Raw genomic sequence first — 17137 nt, forward strand, 5'->3', positions numbered from 1 at the left:
ATTTGGTAATACTGAAATTTGGTATTTGGACAGTGATCCAACCCAATGTTCATTTAAAAAATTGTCATAAAAGTAAGATAGATCCTAAATCGTATCCTAAATAGCAGAACATGGGATTTCCATATCTGGACCAATCTGATACAGAGAATTTTTTTTTGGAAAAACTGGGACCTGATAATTACTGTTGTTAATGTTTTGATAATCTAATAAAATAATTTATCGATAAATGTTTTTAAAAAAATTTTTATTTCTGATTTCTGGTTTATCTCCCAAATTTCACAGTGCGCACACATCTTTACATAAAGATTACATTAAATATAAATTTTTAAATTAATTTTTGCCAGGTAAAATAGTTGAATATGAAAACAATGAAAATGTATAGTTAAATATCCACCAAAATCATTAAATGTATAATAATTTAAACAAATATGAAAACTTACTCGAGTGGTTCCAAACCTCTCAGTTTCTTTTTTCCATTGAACACAAAGTAAGTGATTTTGTTAGAAGTCATTTGTTTTCTTTTCTGATATGACGTCAACGGTTACTGGTTGAAAGAAACAGGTTCAGTGCTTCCCACACAGACTTTACTTGGCTGGGCTGCCCAGGTATATTAATGGCTGCCCAAGAATATTTCATGACAGTTTTTTTTTTTTTAAACCAATATTATCATCCTTTTTCTACCCACCCAAGATACACATTTTGTACTGCTCATTGTGTGTGTGTGAGAAATGCCAACAACACTTCCCCAGATAGTCTTGCATGTTTTGCAGAGATCCACCGAGATACGCCTTTTTGGGGCTTGAAAATGCTTTAGGCCGGTGTTTCTAAATCTCCAGGATTTGACGTTTGCTTTCAATTTCTAAAGGTGTTGTTAATTGTATGCATTTTTGCATTACTCTTTTATTAAAGACTACTTTTCGTTTGGCTTCACAGCTGACAGCATGCACAGCCGCAAGACTGAGAGAAAAAATAAATAATAGATTATTTAATCTAAACTATTCAACAACAATTTAATATGTATTCGAAATGACATCCACACTGACTGCAAAAAAATATGTACACTATAAGAAATGGTCAATCAACTCATTTGCCTTATTTAAATAATCTACACATTCTATTCTAATTACTATTTAATGCAAATTTTTATTAAAATGCTTTAGTGATACTGTAGTAAATGTCATGCCAATAAAGCAACCTGAACCTTTTTTGTTTCATAGATTATTTTCATTTTTTTTTTTGTCACATGTAGTTAACCAATTATGTGCTATGGGGATAAGATGTATTTAAGTTTGGCTGAAAGTATATTTCAAACCTGTGGGATGCACTGAGGTTTGTGAAGCATAAGTAAATAATTTCCAAATTTTTTAATTTGGGGTGAAAAAAAAATCCTATTAGTTTTGTCAGTTATAAAATTAACCTGAGGTCTTTCTGTCAATCGAGGGCTTCTCAATATATCAGTCAGCACCACATGACAAACTCTCTCATATGATCGTCTCTCCTCTTCACCCATCTGGTTGACGCTTTGGACAGAACAGCCTCTCTCCATATTAACATCATCTTGTGTTTCATTAGAAACCGGCACAAATATATCAGACAACACTATGTGCGTCACATCAAGAGAACCTCCCTCTTTTTTCATTTCCACAGATGGCGAATCACTGCTGTGACAGAATTAAAATGAAAATTAGTCCATAATATCAATATACATAGTAAATGACAACTTAAAAAAAGCCATGTCATACCATGCTAATGATTTTTCAGATGTGAATGACGTAAGATCCTGTGTAGACAAAGTCATCAAGGCAGGCCTTGCATCTAATTCTTCCTCAGACACATCTTCTTCTTGCTCCGTTCTCTCTTCTAATTCTTCTTTAATTAGAGGTTCTGGTGAAATGATTTGAGCTGTGGCTGGATCATTAAACCCAATATCAGACTGCTCTTGACTTGACATGTCCTCAGTAGGAGATGTTAGTTTGCCTTGAAGAAAAAAATATTATAACCCAAATATTACTATAAATGCCATAGTCCATTCTTTAATTAATATTTATGTAATACAACCTAACTGATGTGTTCATCAAATTAAGTGATTGTGTCATGTCAGATTAAAACGATCAATTTAGTTTTACTATCTCTTCAAGCATCAAAGCTTCAGTTAATAAAACTTTCAATGCATGGACAAAAATAATGAAAAAATATAAAAATATATAGGATTTTTTTTCCAAATAGAAAGCCTTTTGGGAATGCTAATATACATTGCAGTTTTTATTTTTAGCTGAACTACACCAATAAAAGTTATAAAAAGACTGTTGAAGATGTAGTACATCTGCTAAAGGGCTTAGACTGCTCTTGAAATGTTGATGGCAGCACACTTGATGTCTTTAGGCAACTATCCTGCTTTCCAGCAATATCTCCCATTGTTTCCTTCTGTGGACACAAATACAGAATCACAAGTTATTTGTCTTATTATATGCAAATGAAATGCTATTCTACACTCTTTTTTCTTTGTCCCACCCCTTTACATTTACAGCTCACACTTTGGTTACTCCAGTAACTAAAACGCATGTTGTTTCAAAGCCTTGTCAGTTTACATTCCTGATACATTGTACACAGAAACACAGCTTTTAAACAAGGTTCTCTTTGAATCAATTGGCAATTACAAATAAGGTTAAGTAAAAATGCACACAGGTCCATAAAATGTCCGCAAATGTCAAGTGCTGGTGCAATTTGTACATGTGTCGCTATAAGAGAATGTGAAACAGTCTCTTGCATTTTTTTGTGTGCATTTTGTCAGTAAACACAGTTCTAGAAAACTTCCTGCTTGTGCATTTATAACATATATAGGCCTGTCACAATAATAAATATATAGATTTATTGCACAAACACATGGTCATGACCTCAATCATTTTATCAATGATTATATCAGCTATATATGATGATATCAGCCATACATTAAAACCAATTCTAGCAATATTTTAGCTGATTGTGCAACATCTTGATCTATACTTGAAGTGTCAGTTTTAGTATAGTTAAAAACACTGTAGTTTTCAATATAAATTGCTAAAGTATATTTTTATGTGAGTGTCTGACAAATGAAAAAGATCTGTAGTAGATATCGCAGCCTCTGTTACCTTATACCTTGCAATTTTATGTTAACATTTAATATTATTTATTTAGAATATGCGTTTTCACATATCGTGACAAGCCTAATCATAGAAATATTTTATTTAATGCCATGTCAGCAATGACTATTTTCAAGGCAAAAACATTTCAATATTAAATATACAATTAAAACCCACAAAGAAATGAGTGCATGACTTAGATAAGATTTGTAATGTTTTATATGATACAAATTCAAAAATTGTAGCATGTGCATTCAGATGGAGCAGCATGTACTATGTAGAGTCATAACTCCCTATGTAGTTCTGATGGCAATCCAATTAGTTCAACCAGCAGAAATAAGCCACCAGTTTTATTGGCTTATAATTAATTTGTTAAATCGCCCATAATGATAATAAAAAACATTTAACAACTGATATAGCCACCAATATATTGTGCATCACTATGCATAAGGACTAATATTTTAAATTGTGATTAAAAAAAAAAAAGAAAAAACGCTGAAAAAAAGGATTGGTTGAATTATTAATAGATTATTAAGTAGACTGTTAGGTTGGGGTTGGGGTATGGATACTGTGATGGTTGACATGTACTTGCAAAGTTTCTTATAGTCAGTTATATGTCTTTTTAAGCAGAAAGTCTACTAATACTCAAGTGGACCATCAAAATAAAGTGTTTACCAAAAAAAATAAACACTTACTTGGTCATTAACTTCAAGGACAACTTTCTCTCTCTCTTCTTGAAGCTCACTATTATTAGGGCTTTCCAACACATTTAAAACACTATCTATTTCTCCTGAAGAGAGCATGAAGGTGTCAGCCAGCACCATGTGTGAAACACCCTCACAACCATAATCACTTCTATCCTTGGACACGTCCATGACTGTACTGTGCACCTGTAAAGAAACCTGCATTAATAGATAATTTATATAAATATATAATAAATGATGACCTGTATGGACAAAATCAGTCTGACTCACTGGAAAGACTTGGTCCATCTGGTCAACTTCTATTTGAAGAGGATGCTCAACTGTCATCTCTTCAGAAACTGGCACAGTGGCTACTGAAACTACACAGTCATGTCCAGAATGGGCTCCCAGCTCACTGTCTTCAGGGTCTGAGTGGATTTTAGGATCAATAGTTTCTTGTGCAGATGTTTTCTGTTTGGACTCGCTCTCAGTTTCAGCTTTGGCATGAGATGATGGTGGACTCTGACTGCTTGCAGGGTCCAACTGGACATTTCTTGAAGGTCCAGCTTTCAAACATGGCTTCAGTTTTGGCTTGATCTTTATCTTGCCTTTGACAGAAAGATTACAGAGAATTTTAGCATCTGTTCATTGTAACTGATACGACAAAGTTAAAAAAAAAAAGTCCTACTTCTCCTCTGAGCAGGAGCTTTTGTTTCTGATGCTTTTGTTGTGGTCTCATCCAAATTTGGCACATCTGTAAGCTATAACCAGAGAGGAAGACACTTTAATTTCCTAAAAGCGCAACAAAATATGAACAATCTTCAAACTGCACACTTGCTACACTTCATACCGTGGCCGAGAGCATCTCAGATGGACAAATTAAAGAGTTCACACCATCATAACTGCTTTCCTGTGTGTATATCAATTGTGTACTGGCATTTTCTGGATACTTTGAAAGACAAACCAGAGGATCATCCTCACAAGAAACACTTTCACCTGGTTTCTCTGGCTCTTCTGATGCCATGTGCAGAGATGCACTACAAAACAAGGTAATCAAGAAGGAATGTAATGAATGACCAAGGACTTTGTGTAAAAATGTATTTAATAAAAGTGACGTAAAGAGAAATGTACCTGGAAGGCTCTTCTGTGAAGGAAGGAGTTTGTGAATTGCCTTTCAACCGTGAGGGTGTGTGGACTTGTGCAGGCTGTAGTTCATAGGGCAGTGTGTCCTGCTCCCCGCTGATTCCCTCACTAAACAGCTCAGAGGTTGGAATCTCATACAGAGTCAAAATAAAGGTGGGCTCCTCTGCCTGGTAATCTGTGAGGAGAAAAAAATGTGTAAAACAACACTACTATTTAGAAGATTGAGAAAAGACCATTAAAAAAAAAAAAAAAAATTAACATTCATATTCAACAGATGCATTAAAATTATTAAATGTGACAATAAAAAGACATTTTTAATATCACAAAGAATTTCTATTGAAAATAATTGCATCAAATAATCAGTAGATTCCACAAAAAACATTAAGCAGTAGAACTTTAAGCATCGATAACAATAAGAAATAAGAAACAGTACAAATCATCACAGCACAAATCATTCACAATACTGCAGTAGATATTATACAGTGGCTTGGTATTCATTACCAGATGCACCTGTCTCCACTCCAGATGAGATTGAGATTTCAGCTTTTGAATCCCCATCGAGAGGGACACTCCAGTTCTGCCAGAAAACACTAATCAGTTAAAAGGCGTTCTTTCATTCAATGAACAGTGAATACAGAATATACACAGTGTTGAATTCTGACAAGACACTTTACCTCAGAAACTGACGATTGCTCTTCAGCGCAGTCTTGTTTTGCTGAATCCTGTTTATCTGGTATTTGGATGTTTTCAGCTGCAGGCACACTAAACATCAACCTAAAGCAAAATTAAATCATATTTTATCCATCTGACAACCTCACACATTACTAACTATCAATTAAAACTGCTCCAAAAACCAACACCAACAACAAACATTAGACATACGCATCAGTATCGTACAAGTTGCTGGTATGTTGGGTGAGATGATCAGAAATAGATGAATCCAGACTCTGTGGTTTTAATGGTTCCAATGAAGCATCACTAAAAGCTGGGTCTACAAGAAAAATAAAATAAAATTAAATGAAGAGAATTAAAGACATGTGATTTTTTTATTAGAGGATTAATTCACCCAAAATTTTTCTTTATTTTATTAATTACTCACCCTCCTGTTGTTTCAATCCCTGATACCTTTGTTCATCTTCAGAACACAAATTAAGATATTTTATATGAAATCTGTAAGCTCACTTACTCAATACACAATGGTCCTGACTAAATTATAGCCCAGAAAATAAACAAAAACAAACATTTCATGTTACTTTAGTGGTTTCAACTGTAATCACAAATAGCGCAAAGTAAAATTTTGAGCATTAAAAAAAATAATAAAAATTGATGCAAAAAAATGTTCTTGGAGCTTTACGTGATTACAGTTGAACTACTTATGTCACATGGAATGTTTTGACAACTTTTTTTGGGATTTGGACTTTGAGTTAGGACCATTGGCTGTATATCAGTGGCACGTTCCTTTAAAAAAAGTAATTAGTTATAGTTACTTCTCACAAATAGTTAGTAACCGAGTTACATAATTACAAAAGTAACTAATTACCAGAAAAAGTAACTATTGCATTACTTGAAATAAACAAAACATTGTCCACTAATCTACACAGTTTTAATGTTGTTTCGGGACAATTTGAGAGACAACAGCAGTATGTCCTCAAATATATATCTAGATATTACACAGACAGAATTAAACAAAATAATAAGTGTTTTCAGCAAAGATAAATGAAGTTTTATTTGCTCTGACGTCGTGGCTTTGTCTCCTCCTTTGGTAGCAGAGCTCAACAATTTTGTGGTAGCATGTGACGACATGAGGTGCTTCATTAGATTAGAATTACTTCCGCCGAAAGACTTTTTTTCCTGGGCACAAGTTGCACAACACATAAACATTCTTGCCTTTCGCCTCAATCAGGGAAAATTAGTGCTTATATTTCCAGTTTGCAAACGTTACATTTGAACTTGTTGGATTTGCCATCATTCTGACTCCTGGTCCTATTGCGACTGTCTATGTGTGAAAACATCCGCCCAACTCTGCCTCTGAAATGTACTCTATCTAAGCCAATTATCACGTTCTCAGTTACACCACATTCATGTTCATGTACACCAATCATTATATTTGGCTGGTTATGTGTCCCGCCCCAGCCCCAAATACTTACGCACCTCAGGCCATATAGCTGAGAGATGCTGCTTGCATGAAAACCACTTCAGTGTTCTCAATTATAAGTAATGCAAATATTTTATTATCAGTAACTGTAAAGGTGTTATAATAATGGAAACAGTAATTCAATTGACTGCTCAATACTGAAAAAAGTAACGCTGTTTATTAATAGTGCCATTATTCCCATCACTGCTGTCCATACAGAATCGGTGAGCTCTCAGATTTCAACAAAAATATCTTAATTCGCAGTCGGAAGATGAACAAAGGTATTGGGGGATTTAAACAACATTAGGGTGAGTAATTATTAACATAATTTATATTTTTAGGTGAACTAATCCTTTAAATAAAAATTAACAATGAATATAAAAACAATGAAACCCTATCAAAGAAAAGGAGCAGGAAGCATAAGACCCACTATTCTGTTGTTTGATTTCTGTGCCAGCACTGACCACAGGGACTGGTGTTTGTGTTGAGTTAAGCAATGGGACAGGACACAGAAGATCCTCATCCTGTTTACATTCCCGCAAATCCACTACAGATGACACAGGCTTATCTTCTCCAGAGAAAGGCTCTATGCCTTGATCTAAATCACTGTGCTGGGCTATCGAAGGGCTCTGATGATCTGGCTTCTTGGCAGAATCTAAAAGACGATGTCACATCTCAGTTACTAGGTCTAAAATAATGACATTAATGAACAATGCAAATCTTACCTTCATTAGGCTCTGAGGTATGTTGAGGGCTCACAGAGACCTGAGGTTCACATTCTATGCTGGAAGTGGGCTTTGCAATTTGACAGTGTGTTTCATCACCGGAAAAGCTGCACAGATAACAATGGAAAAACAAGACTGTGGTTAAATTACTATTCCACTCAAACGTTGCCATTTAGATTTAATACATTTTTTGTGCACACCTGACTGGAATACTCCTTTTTATCTCTGTCATTATCTCATTGATCGTGCTCTCTGTGATCTCAAACTCTGAATCCTGTTCCTCTTGATCCCTGATTTGATCTTCAATCTCGAAAATCGGGGCTGGAGATGCAGCAAGCTCTGTTTTTCTTTCAGGTACATCTGTATTACAAGCCATAGGTTTGTCAACTGTTTCGGGGATTTCTGCAAACAAAGTTGATCACTTAGTTATCGGTTTCTGATGTCAACAAAATCAGCTTTATGGAAGAAAGACATTATAATTAGTGGTAATATTTAAAAAATACAAACTAACTTCTGTTTACTATACTATAACAATGAACAATACTTCTAAAGTTGAGAAGTTTTAATGTTAGTACACAGAATTTAAACATGGCATATAGATCATTAATTGAAAGTATTCTCACATATAATATTGTCTCATGGTTTGGTAACACAACACTGAAACAAAAAAAAAAAAAAAGAAAGAAATTATCGCAAATTATCAACCAAGCAAATATAATAACTGATTACAAACATTCACTGCAGATTTTATTTGACTCCTTTATATTTAAAAAAAAAAAACAGCAGTTGTGATAATACACATCCCTTCCACTCAGCTTTTGAAATGTTACCATCAGGACATGGGTTTCAAATTTCCAGAGCCTGTAGAAATGCTTATAAAAAGGCATTTGTCCCAATTGTGGTTGTTGTCCTAAGTTGTTATCAATGTTTGATGTGAATTAGGTGGATGCTGAGAATGATCTGTAGTGATATGTATTGGGCTAAGATAGTTTAAGTTTTTAAATGTATGTGGTTGTCTTGTTGTGTGTTACTATTATGTAATTGTTTATGGTTGTATTTATGTCACCAGTGTTAAAGACAAATTTCCTGTCTGTGCCAAGCAGAATGGACAAGTAAACAAACAAACAATTGTTTTTAACTTGTCTAATTTTAACATTAACCAAAATATTAATAACAATTAGTTAATGTGAAGTGTACAAACATTAAACTTTTTCTTAAAGCAAAATTAATTAAAAAAAAAGCTAAATCATGTATAAAATAATTTTCATTGTTTTTAGGTATGCATTTTTAGGTATGCATTAACTGCTTTAATAAAAATGGGACTTAACTGGAAAGCAGCAAAACTGTAGCCAGGGAGAACCTAATTTGGACCCACCTCAATTTCATATTTCCAGAGCAATTATTAAGGTGTGGATCTACTATCCTCTTTGATAAAAGAATGTTAACTTGCAATTTTGTTTGTTTTTTAAATGTCTTTTCGGCAATGACCCAGGGGTGACATTCAAAAGTCTTCCTGTGTAATTCCGATGTCATGATATTTAGTCAGCGTATGATGTTTGCTGTAATCTTTAACACAGTGACTGTCTGAATGTGTGAGGATGTTTTCAGAAAAGATTATTTGGATGGAGACAAAACTCTTTTCAGCACAAAAATATTCTGTTTGATTTGTAATGAGATTGAGAGTTGGATTTTTGAAGTAGAAATGTCAAATGAAACTATGAAACAAAGGTTTAGGCAGCTGATGAAATACACAGTTTACATTAGTCTGATCTGTCTTTTTTTATTGCTTTTGTTCATATAAACTGCTGACACTTACCACTAGTCGCTTTGACACTATTGCACTTATTAATGTATTTTTTTAATGAAAAAAAGTTACTTTTTATTTTAAATGTTGATTAGTTTATGTGCATGTCTATTAAAAACAAGTTTTGTTATAATCAGTTTTTCCTGACCATTGATGATGAGAATTCAGATTTGGACCTTTGGATCAAGACTTTGAGAAGCCCAGTTGTTAAGGGTTAACTATATAGCAATAAAAAAAATAAAAAATAAAAAAAGCAAAAATGCTTTTACTTACCAACTGATGATGTGGAAGGAGAATCATCAGCTGTGGATCTGAGATCATCCTGGACATACAAAAAAAAAGACATTGAAAAGGAATTTTTTTTTTTAAATAAGTGTGTCTTTTCAATAACATCAATAGAGATTGCACACTCCAGTCATGAGGCATACTCATTCACCTGAACATCATGAGAGCTGTTCTCTTGTGGAGAAACACTATGTGTGTCCTCTTCTTCAGGACAGTCCCTGTGCTCTTCCTCAATGTTTTCATTCGGTGTGAGGTTCACTTGCTCTTTTAAAGATGAGGTATCTGGAAGACATGAGCCCAATAAAGAAAGCTAAATGCAGCTTTCAAATCAATTTAAATTAATTTATATAGTGCTTTTCACAATTACTGTTTCAAAGCAGCTTTACAAAAGGTCCTTTTTTTTACTTTACAACATTTCAGCATAAACAACATCTTCATTTGCTTTGAACTTTGCTTTAAGATTTTTTTTAGGAAAGTTGGCTTATAAAGCCTACAAAAATGGCTAGTTTTGGATTTGTGATATCACCAAATCCTAAAATGTACATAATGATTAGCCAATCAAAACACACTGGGTGCGTATTTCTGTGTGAGAAGCTTCGTACAAACAGGAGGTCAACAGGCCCTTTTTATGGTTATAGCAGTGTTGAATGAAACTAAAATATGTAAAAAATTATAAACACAATTGAGCCTTGAAATATCGCTGATTGACCACCCATTAAACTCAAGGTTTACACACACACACACACACTCGAGGCTTACTTTGACTCGATTCTATAGTCTGTACATTTAGAGGTCTGCGGCTGGACTGTGCTTCCCGACTGAGCCTTGGTGTGGGCTTCAAAACCCTTCTCCTTGTTGCAGTAATGCTCTGTTGGGCAGAAACTGAGGCAGTGGGTGACTCTTTCATCTCTGCTTCTTGAGAGACAGTAACACTAGAAGAGCCCTGCTCCTTAAAACCCTCTCTATTCTCTTCCACCTGTTAATCACATAAACATTCACTGTTAACTGATCACTGTTTGTTAATTTCACACACAATGACCGATCACACACATACAGGATGAACTCAAGCACTGACCTGATGGCGTCTGTCAGGTGTTGTGTCCTGCAGACTTTCAGATGCTGTTGATTCCTCGGCTGTGTTTTGGGCTTGAACCCTGAGGTAATGCTGTACTTCTTCATGAGACACAGACACAACTGCTTTTTTCAGAAATGTCTGACCTTAAAGGTATATTAAAAGAAGCCTTACACACATTTTCAAATATTAACATATTTTGCAGTAAAACAGCAATCAGACTGGATAAAGAGTTCAGAGATGGTGTGTTGAAAAATATCATCCATTTACATTCACATACTGTACATTATCATTTAAAGGTTCAGGCTCTGTAATAAAACACAAAAAAAGCTAAAGAAAACTTGCATTTAGCAAGGAACACTAAATGACAAGGTAAATAATATTTAGGTCAGTTTCCACTAAAATATCAAATGACTGCAGATAATGCAGGTATGCCATTGTAAAAATGAATTACGTTAAAATATATATGTAGAAAAGCCTTATTTTTAATTTGTAAAAGGTTATTATAAAATAGTTGGAATTCATAAACAACTGTTATTATTATTGACAGTAGTGCTGTGCAATTTGTCTAATTACAATGACACTGCTTACATGTACATATAACAAAACTTACCAATTACTTCAGATGAAGTCACAGACTGCAAATTATATTCCTAAAAATGAAATAAATACAAACAGTGGGTGCACTAAAGAGCATAAGTTGTTGGCAATTTACTTAAATGTGTGTGCACTTAAAGTACTACTAAGCAAATAAGGCAACTACATGGGTTAAGGTCATGTTTAAGGGTAGGTTAGAGGCAGTTCTTAGTTATTAACCAGTTTTATTATTATACTAAACGCATGTACAGAGGCGATTCTAGAATTGAGGGTACATTTGGCATTTACGGGATAAACCATCAAGTATATAAAAATCTTTTTTGAATAACATGCATTATATCTAACGAGCATTTAAAACAAGCATCTCAAAAATAATGTAAATATTAACTTAGACTCCCACTATACCCATTTTTGACTGTGCCTCCTAAATCTTAAAAATTACCTTCAATTATAATGAAATAAACAAGTCTAATTTGCATCTTTTTTTTGTGCATACCAAGTTAAAAAACATTAACACAAAATATCTATTTTCTTTACTTTCCATGATAAATAAAATTACTTTTGTGTCTGTCCCAAGGATTAACCCTTTTGCATCAGTTATAAAATGGAAATCTTTGACAATATTTAAAGCATTGACAGAAAAAGCATCCGACTTGCTCCAAGTGCTGTCACTTCCTGTGGCAGGGAACTCTGGAGGGCATTAGCCGCGTTTCCACTATCGCGCCTAAAGCGAGCGAGCCAGGGCGAGCCAAGGCCAGTGGCGTTTCCACTGTCAATTCCGGGGCTTAATCGGGCCAAAGCGGGGCTTTCTTGGGGCCAGCGGCCGGCCTTTTTCGGCCCGCCGAATACCTTGGCCAAAGAGGGCCAGCCGGGGCTTCAGGGCGGAGTGAAAGGAGAGACGGGCACAGTTTTCCGATCGCACTCGAGTACATACGCCAAACAAATAAATAAATAAATAAGGGAAAGAAAACATCTGGAACAAATTATAGGCTGGGGTCTTTTTTGCATATGATCGCCCTTATGTTTCTCTTTTAAATGTAAGGCTGTTGCATAAAATGATCTTTCTTTGCTGCATCTTTGATGTTTCAATAACGCATAATAATCTTTACACCATAATAAAGACACAGCAGACAGTAAAGGTTTTCAAGAGGTTTTGTCAAGTTTAATAAGCGTGTTTTTGCGCGTTTAGATGCCTGTGTATGTGTGAGAGACCGAAAAAAAAGAGCGCTCCATTCATAGCTCAGTTGATGCCACGAGCGGCTTTTGTCTTTTATTTTTATTGTTTTAATTTATTTTGGTGATAATACACTATATGAATACAACAGTAAGACATTAAACTTTACAAATTTCATGTCCACTTTTGTAGGCTCAAAACAATAGTGTCATATCTAGATAAAATAGCCCTATATTGAAATAATTTAAAGAACTACAAATATCAGATAGGCCTATAAAAATAAACACATTAAATAAATAAACCAATATAAAACTAACAAAAGCTATAGCTATAACAATTAGGTACTATATCAAACTGTTTCAAATTTTTATTAAACTTTCATTTTTCAAAAGCCTCTTTGAAAAAAAGATTTTAGATATTTTCTAAAAATAAATAAATAAATAAATAAATAAATAAATAAACATTGGAGAATGTTTTAAATATTATTTATAAAGTATTTGGATACGATGATATTAATCAAATCATGCAAACAGAGCATTGTCGGGGTGAGTGAAAGCAGAACTAGGCGACCTTTTTTTCTGTCTTTCAGCTGCGCAGCAATTTTTTGACGGGGAAAACTGCAAGTTCAAAATGTGTTCTGTGTCCTCAAACAAGTGTGTATGTTTTTATATAACGTGGTAAAATTAAAAAAGGAAATTTTAAATACATAAAGAGCTTTATTAGTGCATAGCTGCTGAGCGCAACGAAATATAGGCTATATTTTATTACGTGCTGCTCTTATGTGCTGAAACACTAAACACTTTCCTTTACTTAAGATATAATAAGCAACATCTTTAAATACAGGGAATCAACTATTAAGTGTCATAAAGCCTATAGGGGAAAAAAAATCATGTTTCAGTTCTCTCCGGAGCATTTGGGATGAATGTTGGACAGATTTTGTCTAGAGGATGTTATAAAATACATTTTATATCGAGTTATTAACGGAGAATTTTATATATGTGGTGTTATATTATGGATGTGTGCGCTCCCTGCGCTGAGTTCCTCCGTTGGTGGCAAGACCACTGGATTTCGATGCCAATAGTCGGTCGGCGAGTAAATTAATATGATGAATGAAAACACACAGGCATGTGCGTATAGACATGCGTTGTACTGCTGTACAGTACGAGTCATTTGTTTGTTTTGGTTGTCCTAATTTTAATAGTTTCGTGATGATGTGCTTTATCTGCATGATTCTCGCTGAAGTGGGCGGTTTGAGTGACGTTCGATTCGGGGGATGTTCTGGGGGCGGAGTTTGCGTGACGCGCTGCGAGCTACTAGCCCCACAGTGGAAACGCGACATGATTTCGGCCTCACTGCTCAACCTCCCGGGCGATTGGCCCGGCCTGGCCCGATATAAGCCCTGGCTCGCACTGGCCTGATAGTGGAAATGCGGCTAATGAGTAATGTCATTATTCTCCTCTCGTTTGTACAGAACATTTAGGATACACCAATAGTAGATCAATTATGTCAAATCTGTTGCTGTGATATTTCAGTGAATTTCTCATTTACTTTTTGAAAACTATAATATGATGAATATACATACATTTATGTTTTAGATATGCCACATGGTTTCTGGTTTGAGGTTAGCATCTTAATCCAAAACACAAAATATTGGAAAATGTTAATTTTGTTAGTGGTTTAAAAAGTTTAACATCAAGTTAAACAACAATTACTGAGAAGATAAAATGTTTCAATGTAACCATTCAAAGAATTTAATCTTGTGTTACATTAATAATGTATTAAGATTTCTGCAAATCACACATTTGTTGTATATCATTCCAGTTTGAAGAAAATGAATGAAAAACTCTTAAAATGTACCCACAATTCTGGACTGAGTCACATGCTAAACTGGACTGTAAATAAAGTGCTACCCATGATCCCCTGAAGGTAATTTATAACCAAAGTTTGTATATGTGAAAATGCAGTAACAGTAGACTGTTATACCTCCTCCTCCGTGCACTGATCAGCGCCCATCACTTCAGAGTCTTGGCTGACGATCTGATCAGGGATGGCAGTGCTGCTTATGTCCTCTGCTGATGAATCTGATCTAGCCTTAAACTGCTCCATCTGTTCTCTTTCTGAGGGAGCCAGATCGGGCTTGACCTTTGCTGCTCTCGTCTGCCAACTCGGAGAATGTCTGGAGAAGCTTTGAGAAGCCGCCTCCTGAGCTGAACTCTCTGGACTGAGATTTTCCCTGACACATGATAATGAAAATCAAAACATATCTATAATTAGTAAACTTCTAAAAAAAAATATACTCTATTTTTTGGAAAATTATTTTGCATACCTATGATCCTCTTCACAACTGTGGACTTCACGACCACCATCCGCAGCAGACAGATTGCGCTTGACCTTCTCTGCTCTCATCTTTCTTCCAGGAGAGCATTGTGGGCTTTTAGAGGACTGTGGCCCGTCTTGACTTTCAGTCGAGTTGTATGACTCTTTTAACCTGTGATGTTAGAAGCCTTTTTATTAGGGAGTAATTCAAGAGATCACTGTGAGGCAAGTAATGTGCTGAAAGAATGAAGCATGATTTACCGTGGAGGAGTTCTCTCCAAAACAACAACTGGCTGCTTCTGGAGCTGCTCCTCAGCAAGGAGGATCCTGGACTACAGTATAAGACACAAATTATAAATAGTGCTTCATGATTAACATTGCTGTGATTACTGCTAAAACAAACTTGTGTTTACTGACATGTACAGGAGTTTGTTTTCATGCAAGATCTCTTTTGGCGGGTTTAAGTACCTTATTACCAGCATCTGTGCAGCTTTCATCTTCAGGCTGTTCTACTGCATCTTCCATCTCTTCTGCTGCTTGTGGTTCAGTACATTTCTTGGATTTTCTTTTTACTAACTTGGGCAAAGGCTTCTTGGAACGTTTGGAAGAGCTTTTCGAAATCTCCTGAACTGCGCTGTCTTGATTGAGCATCTCCCTGGCATATTATATGACAATGGATGAAGATAAGTAACTAGAGAAATGCCAAAAGACAATCTTAGATTTTGTACTTGAGAAAATAAATTGGGGAAAAAGCATACCCATGATCCCCTTCAGCACTGGTGGCTGCTGCTGAGATTTCAATTCCTTCAGCTCCTGGCTCAGATCCACTAAAATCTGAGCAGAAGACAAAAATCAGATTGATTCTACGGAGACATACATTTTCAGTGTATATTTTTATACTGAGTAAAAAACAAGCAAACTCAACCTTGTGGTGATGTTTTGCTCTTTTTAGTCTTCGGTTTCTGTTTGGTGGGATCTTCATCTTCCTTTTCAGACTTTTTAGAGCGTTTCCGTTTTTTATTTGGGATGGTAGACACCTCACTGTGCTCCTCATTCACTGCTTCGCTTTCCCCATCAGCATGTTCTTCATTTTGAACTTTTAAGTTTACAAGGGAAATATTTTTAAAAATGTATACTGGTGTTGAAATGTTGTGAGTAATTTTGAAAATATTTGTTAGTAATTTAAATTCATTAAGTTAATTATTATTTTAATAAAAATTAATCATTTTCAGCAAATTTTCAATTCAAAAATTAAAAAAAAAAAAAGTGTAGCAATTTAAACTCAAAACACACACTTTGAAACACCATCTCAAAGCTTAGAAGTAGGCTGAACATGTTCAGAGGGTAATCTAATTTTGCCCGTTTTTTCTTTTCTTCTTAGTCATTTGCTATGCTAATGGTAATAATAAACATTTAAGTTTAATGCATTTAAAATGCATTAAAATACTAAACTTAAATCATCTCCTGCATTTACAGTATTGGCCACAGCACAATATATACCTTACATTTTCAATTTTGTGTGTTGTGTGTTACACTTTGTCAATTTAAGTGTATTCTCCCAAACAGTTTAGAAACTGCATGGATATGCTTTAAAACATAAGAGGAAAAATGCACACAGACTATCTTGGGTAAAAATAAACTTAGTGAAACAATGCTTCCTAAAATGTACAAAGTATTTTGTAAAATATATTTTAAGTGTTTAAAATTCTGAAGCTTTTATTTAACAGAATTCAACAGAAGTCATTTAATTTAAATGCTGTATTCTTGGAAGCCACAATTATGGAACATGGAAAAATGTATAATACTTGTCTTGGAGTTTTTATTGTGCTCTTTTTATTCAAGTTTGCATTAAGATACTTTGATTACAACAATTGATTGTTGCTCTGTAGAAAAAAGCAGTGATTTTTGTTGTTTTACTGCTTCGTTTTTTAATATCCTTCAATATATTGTTTTAATTAATCAAAATCCTATTGACATTGAGAAGGCTAGTGAAAACATTTTTAAATCATGCAAAATATTGTCTGATTATGGCTATCAACAAAATATAAAAAAAAAAAAAAAACATTTAGATACCTTTTTCGCCCA

At 34.6% G+C, this 17137-nt stretch overlaps 1 protein-coding gene across 8 annotated transcripts in view; it reads right to left on the reverse strand.

Annotated features, from left to right (window-relative positions):
* Positions 1-17137, reverse strand: part of bdp1 (BDP1 general transcription factor IIIB subunit) — a 35179-nt gene that overhangs the window by 7593 nt on the left and 10449 nt on the right. The window contains exons 13-37 of one of the 8 annotated variants that reach the window (XM_073951362.1): positions 15978-16148; positions 15811-15886; positions 15521-15707; positions 15314-15384; positions 15063-15224; positions 14720-14969; positions 11579-11618; positions 10969-11111; positions 10653-10869; positions 10045-10175; positions 9882-9930; positions 8005-8164; positions 7805-7911; positions 7510-7734; positions 5843-5936; positions 5620-5719; positions 5447-5522; positions 4934-5120; positions 4653-4839; positions 4491-4563; positions 4094-4410; positions 3815-4009; positions 2322-2424; positions 1743-1977; positions 1418-1658 (exon numbers count right to left, since the gene is read on the reverse strand). In XM_073951362.1, coding sequence (XP_073807463.1) covers positions 1418-1658; positions 1743-1977; positions 2322-2424; positions 3815-4009; positions 4094-4410; positions 4491-4563; positions 4653-4839; positions 4934-5120; positions 5447-5522; positions 5620-5719; positions 5843-5936; positions 7510-7734; positions 7805-7911; positions 8005-8164; positions 9882-9930; positions 10045-10175; positions 10653-10869; positions 10969-11111; positions 11579-11618; positions 14720-14969; positions 15063-15224; positions 15314-15384; positions 15521-15707; positions 15811-15886; positions 15978-16148 — 3797 coding nt within the window. Of the gene's footprint in view, positions 1-1417; positions 1662-1742; positions 1978-2321; positions 2425-3814; positions 4010-4093; positions 4411-4490; positions 4564-4652; positions 4840-4933; positions 5121-5446; positions 5523-5619; positions 5720-5827; positions 5937-7509; positions 7735-7804; positions 7912-8004; positions 8207-9881; positions 9931-10044; positions 10176-10652; positions 10870-10968; positions 11112-11578; positions 11619-14719; positions 14970-15062; positions 15225-15313; positions 15385-15520; positions 15708-15810; positions 15887-15977; positions 16149-17137 lie in introns of all 8 variants that reach the window. The other 7 variants (XM_073951361.1, XM_073951360.1, XM_073951359.1 and 4 more) reach the window with 7 other exon arrangements.

Source organism: Danio rerio, chromosome 5, assembly GCF_049306965.1.
Source record: "Danio rerio strain Tuebingen ecotype United States chromosome 5, GRCz12tu, whole genome shotgun sequence".
Lineage (NCBI taxonomy): Eukaryota > Metazoa > Chordata > Actinopteri > Cypriniformes > Danionidae > Danio > Danio rerio.